General features: G+C 38.9%; 2 protein-coding genes across 2 annotated transcripts in view; both read left to right on the plus strand.

The window, feature by feature from the left end:
• Window positions 1-14,280, plus strand: part of osbpl3b (oxysterol binding protein-like 3b) — a gene marked incomplete at its 3' end in the record, with an annotated part of 71,740 nt that overhangs the window by 28,117 nt on the left and 29,343 nt on the right. The gene's annotated exons all lie outside the window — the stretch shown is intronic.
• LOC129411868 (uncharacterized) lies at window positions 6,157-10,987 on the plus strand. The gene is made up of 8 exons (XM_055164095.1): window positions 6,157-6,215; window positions 6,307-6,378; window positions 6,901-6,930; window positions 7,020-7,198; window positions 7,292-7,374; window positions 7,453-7,621; window positions 8,672-8,748; window positions 9,391-10,987. The coding sequence occupies exons 1-8, from the start codon at window positions 6,205-6,207 to the stop codon at window positions 10,060-10,062; spliced, it is 1,293 nt and encodes a 430-aa protein (XP_055020070.1). The 5' UTR covers window positions 6,157-6,204; the 3' UTR covers window positions 10,063-10,987.

The following is a 14,280-nucleotide window of genomic DNA, read 5'->3' on the forward strand; positions in this document are numbered from 1 at the left end:
TTTCCCATGAGCTCTTTCCGGTAATCTCTGCCATATAGAGCAATGTGCACTATGAATTTTAAAAGGAAACATATTGCAAACTGTTTCGTTTATACCACCAGTAAATTACTTTCCCCAATGTCTTCCACTATTTATTTATAGCGAAGCACAGTTTAAGATCCTCCTGAGGTTAGGAATCAACGTGTATCTGCACAATAACTTAATATTAGGGAAATCACTGCAGGCTGTAGCACATTTATAATGCAGCAGCAGGAAATGTAATCCGAACGGCAGCTGCTCCACTGGGGCACGGCTCGGTAATTGGTTACTGGACTTAGCTTAGGCTGCCTGATAGAAGTTGGGTGTTTTGCTGAGACTACGGACAGAGTCTCTTAGGGATCCCAATTAAAGAGCAGAATGCACAATATCAGCCATGTGAGAGCCAACAAACAAGTGGTCAGTGGTGTGGAAGTAGTCCGTGTCAAGTCTGCGGAGAAACAGCTGTATACAGTGAATTTGTGTACTCTCTGAAATCTGCACAACTTTTCACATAATATGACAGTTTAGCTTGAAGTTAATATAAACAATAAAAACCTCACTGATTCTTTAAAAATGGCATGAAAATGCTTGACCATAGATTCAGCACCATGGACAGCGCCTGTTTCAATTATGCCTTTTATTGATCCACAAGGGAAATTACTTGGACACAGTAGCTCACACATCACATTATATTACAGTAACACAGAGTAAAAATTGATCATTTGACTGAGCATTTATTAAGGTTAAGGTACACTTCATTGTCCCCAGGGGGAAATATTTCCTCTTCATTTGACTGATCCATCAATGTCGCTGGGGAAACTAGTCAGGAGCAAAGACCGACCGCAATGCAGTGCCCAGGGACATCTCCAGATCTTGGTCAGAACTTCAGTAGCCTTCAGCCATTGGCCTCTTTAGCAACTTGTAGAGAAATTGTCACTGTTGCACTTTACCTACTGAACTATACCTAACTTACCTTGAAATAGCTTAGTTATAGTTTATTTATTTATTTGTTTATTTATTTATTTTCCAAGCACCTATTCTTTACTTGTTATATTTTTCAATTCATTCTTATATTATTCTTTCTTGTTGTTGATTAAAATTAAGCTAAATAAGGAATTCCAAACCATGGCTGTTTGGGATAAACCAGGTCAATTTAGGGTAAGGCTCAGATTCATACATTTGTAATGGGCACTAACTTATTTAGCTATTTGAAATAACTCATTTCTGTAATCTGAACATTTGTCTTCACCACAAATCCTGTCAATTCCTTAGTTTTCAGCTTGTAACTCAACAACTCTGAGGAAACAAATTGCCTTTAATTTCATTTTACTTGGTTGGCATGTAATACCTAATGTACTTACATTGATGGGGCATGTGGTGTGTGAGCCAGTACTCTGAATATGAAGTGCATTACATGCGCGAGAGGGTCATACCATGGGCTTTGTTGGTGAACAGTTGCTGTCCATGGTGCTGAATCTATGGTCAAGAATCTTTCCACATTTTGGATCATTGAGGTTTTTATGTTCTTTATATTAGGTAATTTTCAAACCTCATATGTCAAAGTGGCTGTGATGAGCAGATTTCAGAGAGCACAGAAATACACTGTAACCACATATTTCTCAAGGTTTTTAGGACAATACAAAAATAAAGCTAAGATTAAAGCCGCGCGCGGCGATGGTGGCCCTCGCCCCGGCGCGCACCGCCCCCCCACGCGACCGCCGGGGACTCGCGACCGCCCCTGCACGCCACCCTCTCTTCCCGACAGCTCCCGAGGCTGACAGCTCGTCCACCAGAAAAATTACACAGTGTACCTTTAAATGTTTCACAGGAGTCATTGCGCCCCTATTGGCCAACAGTGGAAAATGCACCATGTCCATAATAGACTTTCTGACTTGTAATCATGCATAGAATTTTAATTCCCAAATTTGGTACAAATCCAATAATGTTGACGGGTCATGTCTATGGTAGGGGGCGCTATAGAGTTAACATTTCATATGTTTTATAGTGTATTATATTCAGGCTGAGATCACACATTATTGATTCAAATTTCATCACGATCTGATTAAACATGGGCATATAATAATTTTTTTACTATTTCTGTGGGGATTCTTTGCGCCCCTACTGGCAAACCTTGAAAAATGCATCATGTCCGTAATAGACTTTTGTGCTTGCATTCATACATAGAATTTAATCCCCAAATTTGGTACAAATTCGATAATGTTGAAATTTCATGTCTATGGTAGGGGGAGCTATAGAGTTCATTTTTCATATGTTTTATAGTGTATTATATTCAGGCCGTGATCAGGCATTAGTGATTCAAATTTCAGCACGATCGGACTAAGCCTGTGTGTGTAATAATTTTTTAACTATTTTTTGGGGGAGTCTTTGCGCCCCTGCTGGCCAATAGTGGAAAATGCATCATGTCCGTAATAAACTTTTTTGCTTGTAATCATACATAGAATTTATGTCCCAAATTTGGTACTAATCCGATAATGTTGACGTTTCACGTCTATGCTAGGGGGCGCTATAGAGTTCACTTTTATTAAATTTCATATTTCATCACATTCAGGCCTGGATCACGCAATTGTGATTTGAATTTGAGTTCTCTAGGCCAATGCCTGTGGCCGTGACAGGTCACCGAAAAAACAGGAAATGAAGGCGTTATTCGCCGGCGTGCTACGGGCGAACCGTAAGGAGTATCCCAAAAACATGGAAGATTTGAGTGAAGCTATGTCTGTAGATGTGACATGTCAAATCTGAACTCATTTGGACCATTCCCTCCGTTACCGACATGAGTTTTAAAATTTTTTGTCAACAACTTGAAAGAATATCACAGGTTTAACTTTACCCTGTTGGAGTGTTAACTCTTTCCTACATTCTGATACTTTTACTTATTTCAATAGTCCCTCTAGTTTCTGAATGAGAACTATTTGAATGTCAAAAATCTACCCGTTTCCCTCCGTTACCGCTTGACCGGACCCCAGTGTATCGGCAGTAACCGATCTATCCGAACTATTTAATGTCAACAAACATCGTTAGTCGTTAATGATTCATTTATGTTTAGGTAAACCACAAACAACAATTTAGCTTTGTAACAAACCTTTGACGAAGTGTTCACTGCAGACACGAGCATTTGCGGATTCTGCTCCTCCCGACCGCAAACGTAGGTTTGTAATAGAGCCCGACCGATATATCGGTTGGCCGATATTATCGGCTGATATGGGCAACTTTGGGCATATCGGCTATCGGCCGATATGCTTGCTGATAGGGGCCGATATTTCACATGGGCATGTTATACCTCGTTATAAAGCTGAGACTCTCTACATTCTGTTCATTTAATCCAATTTACAGACAGATAAATGTCCTAATATGTGGCTCCACATCAGTATTTATCTACGGAGTCATTTGTCTGTGTGTGTGTCTGTACTGTCCCTGAACACACCACAGAGTCGTCACTCACATGTGTTTGTTTACACCTGCAGACACAGATCCAAACACTGAGATTATATTCTTTTTACGGACAATCGGTTTGAGTCTGGATTAAAAGGACATTTATTAGTGCAGAATTGTGATGTGAGGAGGAGTCTGTATGAGCGGTGAGTGTTGGAAATATGTCGACTCTGAAGCTAGTTTTTGTCATTTGTTATGGGTTAGCTGCTGTAGCTCCCGCACATAAACAGACTGTTTTCTATTGGTCTGTTCTAAAGTGACTATATTGGCCATATATTTGCTACTGGACCTGCACTGATATGTAAATGAGCTGTGAACAGACGTGTGAATTATGACATTTGCGCATATAATTAATTACCGCGGCGCGCACGTATTTACGGCTAAAGGCTAATAGCGCTACTTTCTTTACTAGTTAGCGAACGAAATGACTCTTAGAACCGGCTCTCTAAAGGGAACAACGGGAGCCTGATCCTTATTGGGAGCCGTGTTTTCTCTTTCTCTCACTTTTTTTCTCTTCACGCCGCGTGATTCGTGGTTTGACAGCGGCAGCGGCTAAAAACGAAACTTTGAGAAATTTGCGTGTACGTAGGATTAAAGAAAATAAAAATTTAAAAAAACGAGCATATTTGACTGTAGTTTAGCATAAAATAAATAAGTCCCGGTTTAGTCCTTTTTCAGTCCTGGTTTAGACCTGGTTCAGTCCTGATTCAGTCCTGATTCAGTCCTGCTTGCAACAAAACAATCTGAAGAGCCACTTGGGAGCCAAAAGAACCAGCAGCTTTTAGTGAGCCGAGCCAAAAGAGCCGGTTCTCTAAAAAGAACTGGAATACCCATCACTAGTGTCTAGAATGTGATGCAAAAATGCCATTAAGCCAACCTACTGTCTGTAAATATGATGTAAAGGCCTCACGCAATTGTGATTTGAATTTGAGCTCTCTAGGACAATGCCTGTGGCCGTGACAGGTCACCGAAAAAACAGGAAATGAAGGCGTTATTCGCCGGCGTGCTACGGGCGAACCGTAAGGAGTATCCCAAAAAAATTTGGCAACTTCTGTGAGTTCATGTCTGTAGATGTGTCATGTCAAATCTGAGCTCATTTGGACCAAACACCGAGGACTTTAATCTTTTTGTAGACCCCTAAGTCAAAACGGCGGCGAATGTTTGATCCAATATGGCCGACTTCCTGTTCGTCATAGGGTCATGCTCCAATTCATCTTTTGGCTTGTCTCATTGTTCTCTATCACTGTTCCGAATTTCGTTTCCCTGCGACAAACTTTGCCTGTCCCCACTCCCATAGGGGTCCAATTCTAGGTGGCGCTGTTGAGTCGGGTCACTCGGGTCATTGTTGCGATGCCCATTTTATCGAATTTTTCGCCGGGCCGATCGATCTGGTGTCCCCACTCCCATAGGGGTCCAATTCTAGGTGGCGCTGTTGAGTCGGGTCACTCGGGTCATTGTTGCGATGCCCATTTTATCGAATTTTTCGCCGGGCCGATCGATCGGACCCCGGTTTGGGGACTTTTCATCCATGTTCAGGGGGTCAAAAATGCGATTCAATGTGGGGAAAAAAAATAAATAAATAAGAAACCGACGAAGAACAATACCCCTCGCCCTGGCGAGGGCCAAAGATGATGTGGGTGTTTTTTTGTTTTTTTTTTTGTGTTTTTTTGTTGTTGTTTTTCTTTCTTAGTTTAGTTTTTTAGTTTGTTTTTTTGTTGTTTGGTTTGTTTTGTTTTTATTTTGTTTTTTGGTCAAGGATGAAGACTGACACACCCAGATGCAGTAGGGTCTAGTTAGTACAATGAGATAGAAAACTCAGCAATTACTTAGGCCATTGTGCTATGAGACCAGATGCTATTTTTTGCTAAAACAAAGATTTATTAAAGGTGTACTATATTAGTTTTCTGGGGGAGGGCCCACAATCTGATCATCTCAGGCAAATATTATAGCTTTGCCTGGAACGTTTTACTGTATACTATACACTTAATTATATTTCATGTAAGTTTTATGTTATTTTGTGGAACATTCCAGAAAATCTCCATAAAAAATGCAAAATTCTTAACCTTCCACCTAAAAACCTACATTGTGTTCCTTAAAAAAATCGTAGTCTGTGTTTTAAGCACGGCAACAGTTACTATGATACAGTGAAATATAACCCCTAGAACCTGCCTGTTGTAACCGAACACTACACATGCTGCTTATATCTGGTGTCAGACGCAGCTTGATTTTCATACCTCTAACTGTGAACATGAAATATTATCGCATCAACAATCAATTAGGGATTATAAGCAGTTGTGATTGCCTGCTCAATATGCTCACTTACATCCTGATTGTTACCAGAGAATGACAATGAATATTCATTGTAACTTGAAGATATAGTTACCACACCTCTGATGCGAGGGACTTTATGTTGTGCTCCATTGGTACTTTTCAGCTTTCGGGCTAAAGGAATACGGCTGTTTCAGAGAAGGCATATAAAAGTAAGTGCGTGTTATAATTCTGATTTTCAGTCAGCAATGCTATGACTTTTTGCAATAATAATGGTAAGAAATGTAGGGATAGAGACAAGTATTTTTTATCTAAGGGTGTGTAGCCTGTATATACAACTGTGTAGAAAATACACTGAAATGTTCACAAATAAGTATGCCTATGTTTATTTCAATTTGCATAATCATTTTGTATGTGATCTTTCTTTTAGACGTTTAACATAATTCAGATGTGTCTGTCCTTATTACCATGAACAGTCTGTGAGTAAACGCATAGTTACAAAGAGTTCTCAGTTTTCAGTTCTAATGATGTTATTGAACCTGATTATTGACTTGTATGTCCACATTGCAGGCCTCACACAGATTATCACCATAGTAACATTTTACCTGGAAGGAAAAGCAACCTTCGGCTCAATGACCAGATGTAGGTATAAAGCTGTAGCTGTCACTGTTGTCTGAAGACAGTATTTTACATTGTTTAAAGATACACTGTGCAAATGATGTGGTGCTGTGTCCACCACAAGCTTGTCTCATTGAGATGTTATTACTTTATGTGATATGATTTGCAAGGCATAAAACTTATTTATCTCTATGGAGACAAGCAGGTGATGCAACCAGGTCATGTTACAGGTCAGATTTGTGGAGAGGCGAGCCCGCTCATAGTTAGAATGCAGGTCTGTTCACCACTGGCTTCTACCTAAACCACAGTGCTGCCCTTGGATCTATCACATACAAGCACTTTAACTGGAGCCTAACAACATAGATTCTCCAGAGTTTATGAACTAACAAAAACAGTGAGAATTCATAATGCTGACAAAGCTACTACTGTCTAACATTCATTCATTCCAAAACAGTAACATCTACAGCATATGGAGACAATAAATTAATTGACCCCCATCAAAAAAGTGTCCAAGTGCACCTTTAACATCTGTTCTTAATTTTTTAGCATCCCCAAGCCAACAGATATCAACATGGGGTGAGTATTAGTTATGTTAATGTTATTATATGTAATGTTGTCATTTAATAAACTTCAGTAGTGCTACTAATATTATACATTTATTAAAGAGAGAAAATCCTAAAGGTACCAACTCCAAAAGAACATCCATATGCATCACACATCCCCCGGTATTCACTGTTCCCCTCTTATGGCTCTTCTGCTGGTTCTATTAAAGAAGAGCAACGTGACATCCACTCCACTGTGCCAAACAGTGCACCAGATGTGACACTACTGAGCAAGACTAAAGGTGAGAGGAAATTTACTACGATAATTACCCAACTTGTACAGGGCAAAAAGCAATCATGCAGGCCTAATTTTTATAACATGTAACTCTACTCAGGTAATGCATACAGACATGAGTTATTAAAGCCCCCATCCAAAAAAGCAGTTACATGGGCTGAAGAGGATACTGGCTTCTTTGAGGTACAGTTTGCAATCATTTTCTGAGCATTATTTTGTTACATTTTTACTGTTAATCTAGATAGTGTCTATTGTCTGCAGTACCCAAAGCCTATCAAAGGTGAAAGCCAGGTCTTCTACCCGACACCAACTAAACTCATGAACCCAAAACCAAAACATGATCTGCTGCCGATAACTGACAAAACAAGCAAGATACTGACAAATCTGGAGCAGACACACTGGCTCACCTCCTACCAGATGCACTACTCAGGTAATTATAACATCTTCAATTTGGGATCAACTATGATTTAACTGAACCTAGAAAGACATCACAATATAGAGTATTGATTTTTTTTTTTATTACCTTGGATAAACTGTATTATTATGCTAATCTAAAACATGAACCTAGGTGAAGTGACAAAAGCAATAAAGTAGACATAATGTACTGACTAAAGATGTGGTATGGTGTAAAGATTTTTACTACACTGGTGAATTGTCTTAAAGATGCACTATCTGTGTCTGCATATAGAGGATATCTTTGTTCAAAATAGGTCAGAACTATGGAGATAGGGCCTCATTTCCTAGTGAGCCAGTGTTGGAGATGTGTGGAGACACTTTTTAAAATATTCCATCCAGTCCTTGTATTTGCAGAGGTCGCTGGTGCTGGGTTAGTGCATGTCAATGGTCATAGTTATCCTTCCACTAAAAACAGTCTTACCCACTCCACAAAGCCCCTGAATGTAAATGTCAGTGTTGATAAAATAATATTTGAAATAAAACTAAGCTTGCATCACATGAATCGTCACATGTTGATGGACTATTTTCTCATATATCTGTCTCCCGATGCCAAGCTTTCTATCAGGAAGTACAACTCGCTGCTGCTGCTCAGACATAAATCCTTCAAATGCAAGGTTGGTTTTACTTCTAAAATTCTTCTAACGACACAGACATTTACATCTACAAACTGATGTTATAACTGTTTCGCTTCGGGGATTTGGTGGAGTGGGTAAGACTGTTTTTAGTGACAGGCTAACTATGGCCATTGACATGCACTAGCCTAGCACCAGCGACGTCTGCAAATACAAGGACTGGATGGAATATTTTTGTAGAAGTGTCTCCACACGTCTCCAACACTCTGGTTCACTGGGAAATGAGGCCCTATGTCCAAAATTTCGAACTGTCCCTTTAATGCATTGCCATGGAAACTTTCAGGCAAAACAATAAAATTTCCATGGAGACAAGACGGTGGCAGACCCTGCACCAGAAAAGTTGCACAGTACACCTTTAACTATTGCACATAAAACTGAATCTTGTTGCCCAGGTTATGAAAAAGGAAACTTGAAGATGGACTACAGACAAAAACACACCAGGCAAAGAAATTCATACACTGCTCCACAGGTACAGCACAACATTAAAGTAAAATATGTGGCACCTTTTGTTTTATTTCAGACGACATCACAATATTTCAGGCCTAAACGTCCGTAATGTATAACTGAAAAACAAGCAGGTGTAAGGATTTTCAATTATTTATTTAAACTATTTTTCTTTCTGTTTATCTCTCTTTTTCCAGGATTAACAGATAGGAAAATATCAAACAGAGATGATATCCAAAAGGAGTAGGCAGAAGAAAAAACTTATAAATGCCTACCTACTCTTACATAACAGACTAAAAAGTGATAGCTATTGACATTTTGTTTTTTCTTAACAAAACACAGGTTATGTCTCATCCTTATTAATGTGCAAATTGTTGGATATACAATATGTTATATATTATAGGCTAGTGCTGATGAAGGGCTTTCATTATGAAAAACTGCTGCAAATTCCAACAATAATATTATAAATTGTAGATTAATTTGTAGAACTAAAAAGTGAAAATACAAATATACTAAGAACTGTGTACGTGAAATCCCTCAGTCGTCTCCTTTGCTATGAGAATTGTATAGAAAAACTCCCACCTCCCTCCCAATCTGAAAGTGTGACCCTATTGCATTCGAACATCAGAAAATTGCTAAAATTAAGCTTCCTTTCTGTTTCTTTCAGAGGGTCAAACCCACTGACTTTCTGTCCTCTACACTTACGGATGACTCTAGTAGAATTAATGATGTAAGCACAGGAATGATAGGTCCCACTGCTCCTCTCCCAGCCACGTATCAACCACCACTCCACAGAGCTGCTTCGGCTGCTACATTGCCATGGAAACCCCAGGAGAGCTCCGTGAACTGTAACGAAGCACCAGAGTCAAATCAAAGGGGTCACAGTCTGCCAGAGCACAGCGGTGGCTTGGCACATGCTCACAGCAATGACCTGTCCCATGGAGCTTCACTCAGACAGCGCAGGGGGTTGGAGAGTGAAGAAAATGGCACCCAAACACACCCATGCAGACAAGAGACCAGTCACAACAGAGGCACTGAGAGACCTTTGCTAGATGGGAACCTAAATTTGAATAGTTTAAGTAAAGATGTTGGAAATCTTCACCCCAATGACGTAATGCGATTGAATTCTTGTGCATTCCCAAGACCTCCTGTCTTGCCTCGTATTCAGCCACTGTCTAGAGAACGTCTCAGAGAGCTCCAGGATTCCTACAGCAAGACTCAGGTCCATCACAGGTTTAACCACTCTATCCCACATACCCCAGTCAATCTGAGGGACAACATCTGCACAGGGAGGAGGCACAACTTCTATGGAGTCAATGCATTCTACCTTCATGGATAGTCATGTTGTTCACTTGTGGAGAAGAATTAATGAAGTCAGTATTACATTTTTATTTACTGGTATGTTGTTTTAAATGTGTTGATAAAAGTATTCAGACCATGATTTCAGTAGATGTGAATAAAGTTGTTTCTAGATGATGGGACACGTGCATGCTTTCTTTAGGATATATTTAGCTATAAATAATCTTTTGATTTGTCTGCAAAAAAGCTTTTTACAACACCATCAAGTTTCATCGTGTAGGTCTCGCTCTTCTCATGGTATTTCATGAAGAGGCCCTGTCATAAGGATTTGTGGATTACACATATTTTGATTTTGATAGGCCTACTATAAAAGAGATGTGGCCAATGCTGACAATTTATGTCAAAGATTTTACGGTTGGGTGCGCCCTCTAGAGGGAGAATTGAGACTTTTACTGCATTCTGTCTCATTTTGCTTTTAGGAAAGATTTAATACTAACTTTTAGACTTTTATTTTATTTATATTTGCAACTATTTGAGGTTTTGATGGGTAGAAGGGTAAACACAAAATTCCATGTAGGCTGATAGACACAACATACTGAGGCAATATTAAAGGGCTCATGTTACTTTCTGATCTATAGTAAATGTTATAATAATAATGTAATGTCTGTATGTAATAATGTTCTTTCCTACCTGGAGTTTTCTTTTGTTTCATTTGCACATTTAACATGAAAACCAAGCATATTTAGGCTGAGTTCTTATCTCAAACAAAAAACACTCATGTCATGTGCAAACTCCAATGTGTTTTCTAACTCCACATTCACTATAAGCATTTGGATGATTTTAGCTCTGGAACTGGCCATCTCTACTGAACTAAAGGTCAAAGATAGCTCTTCACTTGAAAACTACCACTACATGACAAAACAAGGTGGAGCAGAGCATTTTGAGCTTTGGAAATAGAGAGACTAATAAAGGATTAATTAAACATGTATGAATGAAACAAAACATAAATCCAGGGTCAGTGTACCATGGGTTCTTTTGAATTTCAATTAAGAATGAAAAATAATAAAATTTGAAAACAGTTTGTTATTTCATTATCCAGTTTAAAAAATAATAATAAAGTTTATTTCAAATAACACCTAATCAAACAGTCTCGGTGGCTATTTTAATTTTGATAGTTTATTCTCTCTGGTTTATTTTCTCTGCAAGTTCAATATCAGTTCAATATCAAAAATGCATATTGTGTGTGTGTGTGTGTTATTTGCAATAAACTTTAAATTAAAAATTAGATTATTATTTATTTATTCATTCTCCTTTAGGTATGTTTCTGAGGAGGTAACATAACATGTTTAAAGCTCACATGAGTCAATTTTAGGACAATTAAAACTGACACTCACTCAGTGCTTGCTTTGTTTCCGCCCACAGATGTTTATCTTGTTGTGTTGCACTAACCTTCAATTTCCCTCTGCGTGAAAGCAGAAGACGACTTGGCACGTAATCCGCGTCAGTCTGGAGGGCTTTTGTAAGATGCAGCAAAGGAGACCTTGAGCTGCAACATTTATCCTTGAGTGTCAAACAGATCCATTTACTCTCTCAGTGAAAAACGGAGAATACCTAAAAACTAAAATGATGAATGAAGTAAAGTTTTGGTTTTTTGCTATTTCAAGGCTCTTTCAAATAAACTATGAAAATACATGTAACAGAGAGTATAGTGCATTTCTTCTATGCCTGGTTTTAAATTGTGATACTGCTTTTTGTCCAGTAGAGGGCAGGATCTTCAAAGTAACAACAGTTGTCAATCGCTTGCCATAAATATTCTTAATGGTTTTACTCCCTGTTTTTCATGTAATTGATTCTTTAAAAACATTTCACAAAAAGAGGAGGAATTGATCACGTGTCAAAGCAGTTACATGTGAGTTTATAAATCACTCTAAAGGACGAAAACTCCCCAGAGATTTGTCATTAATATTCACAAGCGATGCACAACTATTACTCAATGCCCTTGCTTGGGGGGTCCTGTCCATGACGCCACGGAAAAAGATGCAGTCGATGATCTAAACCCGCCCCCTGTCATGACGTAACGCGCCCACCTAGAGTCTCATTGCCCTGCGCGTGCTGCCAGTGTCTAAGACCCGCCCCTCCTGGACAGCGGTGTGCAAAGTGGTGATTTAGACCTGCTTGGAGCGGGCTGCAGCGTGTGTGTGCTTGTCAGATTATGAAGAGGGGTGTAGTGTAAGACTTCCCAAAGTGTAAACTGTAATTCCCGAGAAGCCCAGAAAAGCTCGTGCTGAGACCTCAACACCATCACACCACCTGAAATCACACCATCTGCTGTCAAGGTGAGTGCGCTTTCCCCTTATTACAGTCTTCTTTTATGTGTTGCCATACGCAAACGTAAGAAAAATGCAAATTAGAAGCAAGGTTAGTTTCACTGCGATTTAAAAAGTAATATACGGTTGTTTGGTTATAATTGAAAAGTTTCATAGCTTGTAATGTAGCACGTTGAAACTATTTAGAAGTAATAAAGTAGTCTAATAATTACTAATCTCTCCTAAGTCATGTGCTTTAAAATGTAAATTGAAGAGCATGAATCCACCAGAGGACACTTGCATCTCGTCTCCATGGTAACTCTTGCTTTTTGTCTATTATAAGAAGTCTATTAGATAATTTAGCCTTCGTCCATCCAAACCTCTCCATGGTGGTACCCGCATTATGAGATGAGAGATGAGAGAAGAGGAGGAGAGTTGTCATTGTCCTGCACAGTGGACTGAGTAATATTATGCCTCTAGTATGAGTGTCTATCTCCTCTTATCCACTGAGTGCTTGTAGGTGCGATGACAAAGAGCGCACATTTTCATCCTGTCACTGTAAAGTAATGTGCATGGATTTCTCAATATACACTTTGACTGTGCATTAGACTAAGTGATGTTATAATTGTATTATTGGTCATTTATAAAAGGAAGTTAAGTTATTATGGCAATTTCAATCATCTAGAGTTAGCATCAGCACTATAATTTCTGTAATTTAGACTATTATACACTATCAAGGCTACTTTGTGTGTTGTGTCAACTGTTCATAAGTGCAGGCTTTCAGTGGTGTTTGGGTGGGTGGTGTTTGGTGAGGGATTTTGGAAATGAGAATCCATAAGCCCCATAGTGTTCCCCATCATGCGTCAAATACACTCCCAACTGTGTTTATAGTCAGATCCGAAATCCTGTGGTGGTCTTAATAGCAATGGTGATAATAGTCTATTATTTTCTTGTTCATGGTTCAATACCAAAATTCACATATTTAACCATATTATTCCACAAAGAACATATTGTAACAGAACGTATAGGGTAGCCTATATGGATCTCGCTATATGTCACAGAGTATAATCAATTTAAACAGTTAAGAAAATCAATAATTCAGTCCTTTGTTCATTACTGACCTTAATTTCCAATCAAACCTCTGTACTTTTATTGAACTGCTCTTAGCCACAACAGGAAACAAACCTGAACATAGGTTGTAAAACTGAAGTAGTAGACTGGGAGTACAGTCATGTTTTGGAACTTTAGAGTTGTAAAGTTAGTTTAGGAATAGAGCTTGTTAAAGTCAGGCATTGTTTATTTAACACTGACATTGCCCAGATGATTAGAACATGTTTTTGTCCTTCTACACCTCTCAATGACTCACAGTAGTTGGAGTTTTTCCCAAAAGAAGTGCACAGAACGAAGCATGATTGGAATGCAGAGGCAGCGGATATAAGAACATCTTTGTCCATTCACAACAGTCCCCTGTACAGACAGCCACACGGTAATTTTCATACTTCGATTGGGTGTGCACAATATTTAAATGATTAGCCCAGTAATCTGCCCCATTCCACTGTATTGCTGAGTTCTGCAATGGAGGTCTGGTTCTGCAGTTTTTCCAGGTCAACAATTTTCTACTGTATTGAGACTATAAGATTTAACAATGGACTGAATCATTTTGCTCCAGCAGCAAAGTCAGTTCAAGGATGTATGTGAATGCTCTATGTACATCAGCTACAAACCCAGGACTAAACAAATAGGACTTATGAAGAGTTTACTAAACCAAGAGCAAAATGAAGACCAAAAACATAGGACAAAAGCAGGACTGACAAAGACTGAAACTAGGGACCATAAGCCAAGTTTATGCACATGTTTGTCTAATTTTGTTCAAGTGTTACATTACTAAAATTTTTAACTCAATTTTTGATACTGAAGAATAGACTTGATCCAATTTTATTCAATTATGTGAT

The sequence above is a fragment of the Boleophthalmus pectinirostris genome, unplaced genomic scaffold, assembly GCF_026225935.1.
Source record: "Boleophthalmus pectinirostris isolate CB_2022bp ecotype Guang Dong unplaced genomic scaffold, ASM2622593v1 HiC_scaffold_6, whole genome shotgun sequence".
NCBI classification, from domain to species: Eukaryota; Metazoa; Chordata; class Actinopteri; order Gobiiformes; family Gobiidae; genus Boleophthalmus; species Boleophthalmus pectinirostris.

What these genes read in the sequence shown, in the direction of transcription:
- LOC129411868 (XM_055164095.1), top strand. An exon ending in CCAACAGATATCAACATGGG is followed by an intron (nt 6,931 to 7,019) that starts GTGAGTATTAGT and finishes CATTTATTAAAG; the next exon opens with AGAGAAAATCCTAAAGGTAC. An exon ending in ATTCATACACTGCTCCACAG is followed by an intron (nt 8,749 to 9,390) that starts GTACAGCACAAC and finishes TGTTTCTTTCAG; the next exon opens with AGGGTCAAACCCACTGACTT.